General features: G+C 32.1%; 1 protein-coding gene across 1 annotated transcript; it reads left to right on the top strand.

Moving 5' to 3' along the window:
* The first annotated feature begins 932 nt into the window (after positions 1–932).
* Positions 933–2,461, top strand: LOC125821014 (uncharacterized). The gene is made up of 2 exons (XM_049500443.1): positions 933–1,224; positions 2,325–2,461. The coding sequence occupies exons 1-2, from the start codon at positions 933–935 to the stop codon at positions 2,459–2,461; spliced, it is 429 nt and encodes a 142-aa protein (XP_049356400.1).
* Positions 2,462–2,695: the final 234 nt, after the last annotated feature.

The raw sequence follows: 2,695 nt of genomic DNA, 5'->3' as shown, positions 1-2,695 counted from the left end.
CTGAAGAACAATTTTCAAGCACAAGTTGTAGAAGCAGAAATCGAGGAGGAGCAACTTTTTTAAATTGCAGTATCTAAAGCAAAGGAGGAGTGTTGAAGTTTGCTTTTAGTTACTGCAGTAGTTTTTAGCAAAATAAGTTAATTAGTTTAAGATGAATTTGAATTTTGAATTTTAGTTAGGTTGTTTGAATTGTTGAGATATTTTAGGTTGTTTTAAATTTCAAATTATGCAGATTATATTTTTATGTTGGCTATTTAGATCCCCTCAATGCTTAATAAAATTATTGAAAGCTATTGAATGTCATTTCAATCCATCGAGAGAAATTTTCAATCTTTTTGTGCTGCCCCATTTCTAAAAAACACCAATAGTGGTATTAAGAGCTTTATTGATCTTAAGGGATCTGATAAATATTCCAAAGAACTACCATACATTTTTAACCCTTAAGGGCAACCTTTTTAACCCAATAGGGCTACCCATTTTAACCAATCAAGGCTATGTTTTCAACCGGTGCTTTTTTCAACGCACAGGCTTTTCTAAATCATTTTTTAACCAAAATAATGGCAAGCAACAGTCTCTCTTTGAATGCCCCAAAAATTTTCACTAGTGAAAACTATCAGATTTGGTCAGTGAAAATGAAATCATATCTTGAAGCCTATGATCTTTGGGAAGTTGTAATGGAAGATGTACCCTTACAACCTCTCCCTGCAAATCCTACCCTTGCTCAAATTAAATCTCATTCGGATGAATAAAACTAAAAATTCAAAGCCAAAACTGTAATTCAAAATTCATTTGCGGATTCAATTTTTTCTAAAATCATTGCTTGTGAGACGGCAAAAGAAGCTTGGAAAAAATTTAAAAAAGAATATCAAGGAAGTGACAGAGTCAGGCAAATGCAAATTTTAAATTTGAAAAGAGATTTTGAATCTCTTAAGATGCGAGAGGATGAAACTATTGTTAAGTATTCTGACAAGATTCCTTTTATTGTTAATAAAACCAGGTTGCTTGGCGAGGATTTCAAAGATGGCAGAATAGTAGAAAAAATTCTTCTGACAATTTCAGAGAGATTCGAATCTAAAATCTCATCTCTTGAAGAGTGTAAAGATCTCTCTATTATTTCTGTTGAAGAACTAATAAGTGCTCTTCAAGCACAAGAGCAGAGAAGAGCCTTCAGGCAAGATAATGTTACTGAGGGTGCCTTTAATGCGCAAAACAGAAAAGAAAAAGGTAAATCTCCTCTTTGCAAATACTGCAAAAGAAAAACACACTTGTAATTTTTTTGTTGTTGGAGACCTAATGCAACATGTGGAAATTGCAAACAAGCCGGTCATGTTACAAAAGTATGCAAGCTGAAGAACAATTTTCAAGCATAAGTTGTAGAAGTAAAAATCGAGGAGGAGCAACTTTTTTAAATTGCAGTATCTAAAGCAAAGGAGGAGTGTTGAAGTTTGCTTTTAGTTACTGCAGTAGTTTTTAGCAAAATAAGTTAATTAGTTTAAGATGAATTTGAATTTTGAATTTTAGTTTGGTTGTTTGAATTGTCAAAGTATTTTAGGTTGTTTTAAATTTCAAATTATGCAGATTATATTTTTATGTTGGCTATTTAAATCCACTCAATGCTTAATAAAATTATTGAAAGCTATTGAAAGTCATTTCAATCCATTGAGAGAAATTTTAAATCTTTTTGTGTTGCCCCATTTTTAAAAAAACACCAACAATAACCCTCATAGCCATCTGTACAACTTCTTAAGAAGCCAAAACTTTGATTAAATTACAAATCGTATCAGTACACCCCACTAAAAGTTTTCCTTATCCTTAAGTAAGTAATGTTGAAACTCGAATCTTGACGCATAGCAACTTTCCTAGTAGCTTGCTCTTCTATTAGTTGTTTAGATTGAGTAAAGAACTGTTCAGATGCTTGTTACCCTTTTGAATTATTCTTCTATGCAACACTAGATACAAAATTTATCAAGAACAATGTAGAAAAACTTCAAGAGTTATATGTAGAAGGTATGATGCAACATTATTCTAGGCTCTCACTTGTTTTCCCTTCTGATTCAAATTGTTCACCTTGTTGTATAGCCACCTAAATTTATTGTTAATAAAAATGTTAACATGAAAACATATTGCTCATGTTTACTGTATTCCTGCTAATCCTTCCCCATAAAGACAGATTTCTCCAAGATCAACAAGTAAACACCTAGAAGCTAATTTCTGCTAGTATTCTATCATTGATGGAATGGTTTTTTTCGTAGTTATTTTATTTTAAAAAATCTTGTATGTGCTTCTTCTATAATATTTATCTGATAAGTGATGTGTTTGTGCAGTTGATTGGATAGAGGCTGGATGCATGAAGCAATGTTCTCTAAAATATATGTTGAGGGTGTCCAATCTTTTATGCAACTTGTTCGGTCTCACTTTGATCGAAATTCTAAAGTTCGATGCTCGTGTCAAGATTATTTAAATGTATTTTTTCAGACACAAGAAGTAGTGTATGACCATCTATTGATAAAGGAATTATGGGAAGCTACGTGCAATGGATATACCATGGGGAACAATAACAAATGAGTTATAACGATGAAGTGATTTACAATGAAGATGAAAATGAAGAGCATGACAATGATGACGAAATTCACACTATATTAGAAGAGGTTAGTGGAAAATCATTTGTCAATTTTTCGGAGGAGACAACAACTGA

The sequence above is a fragment of the Solanum verrucosum genome, unplaced genomic scaffold (genome assembly GCF_900185275.1).
Source record: "Solanum verrucosum unplaced genomic scaffold, falcon-dt-bn FXZP01000050.1, whole genome shotgun sequence".
In the NCBI taxonomy this organism is placed as follows: Eukaryota; Viridiplantae; Streptophyta; class Magnoliopsida; order Solanales; family Solanaceae; genus Solanum; species Solanum verrucosum.
This window is presented reverse-complemented; position numbering and strand designations above follow the sequence as displayed.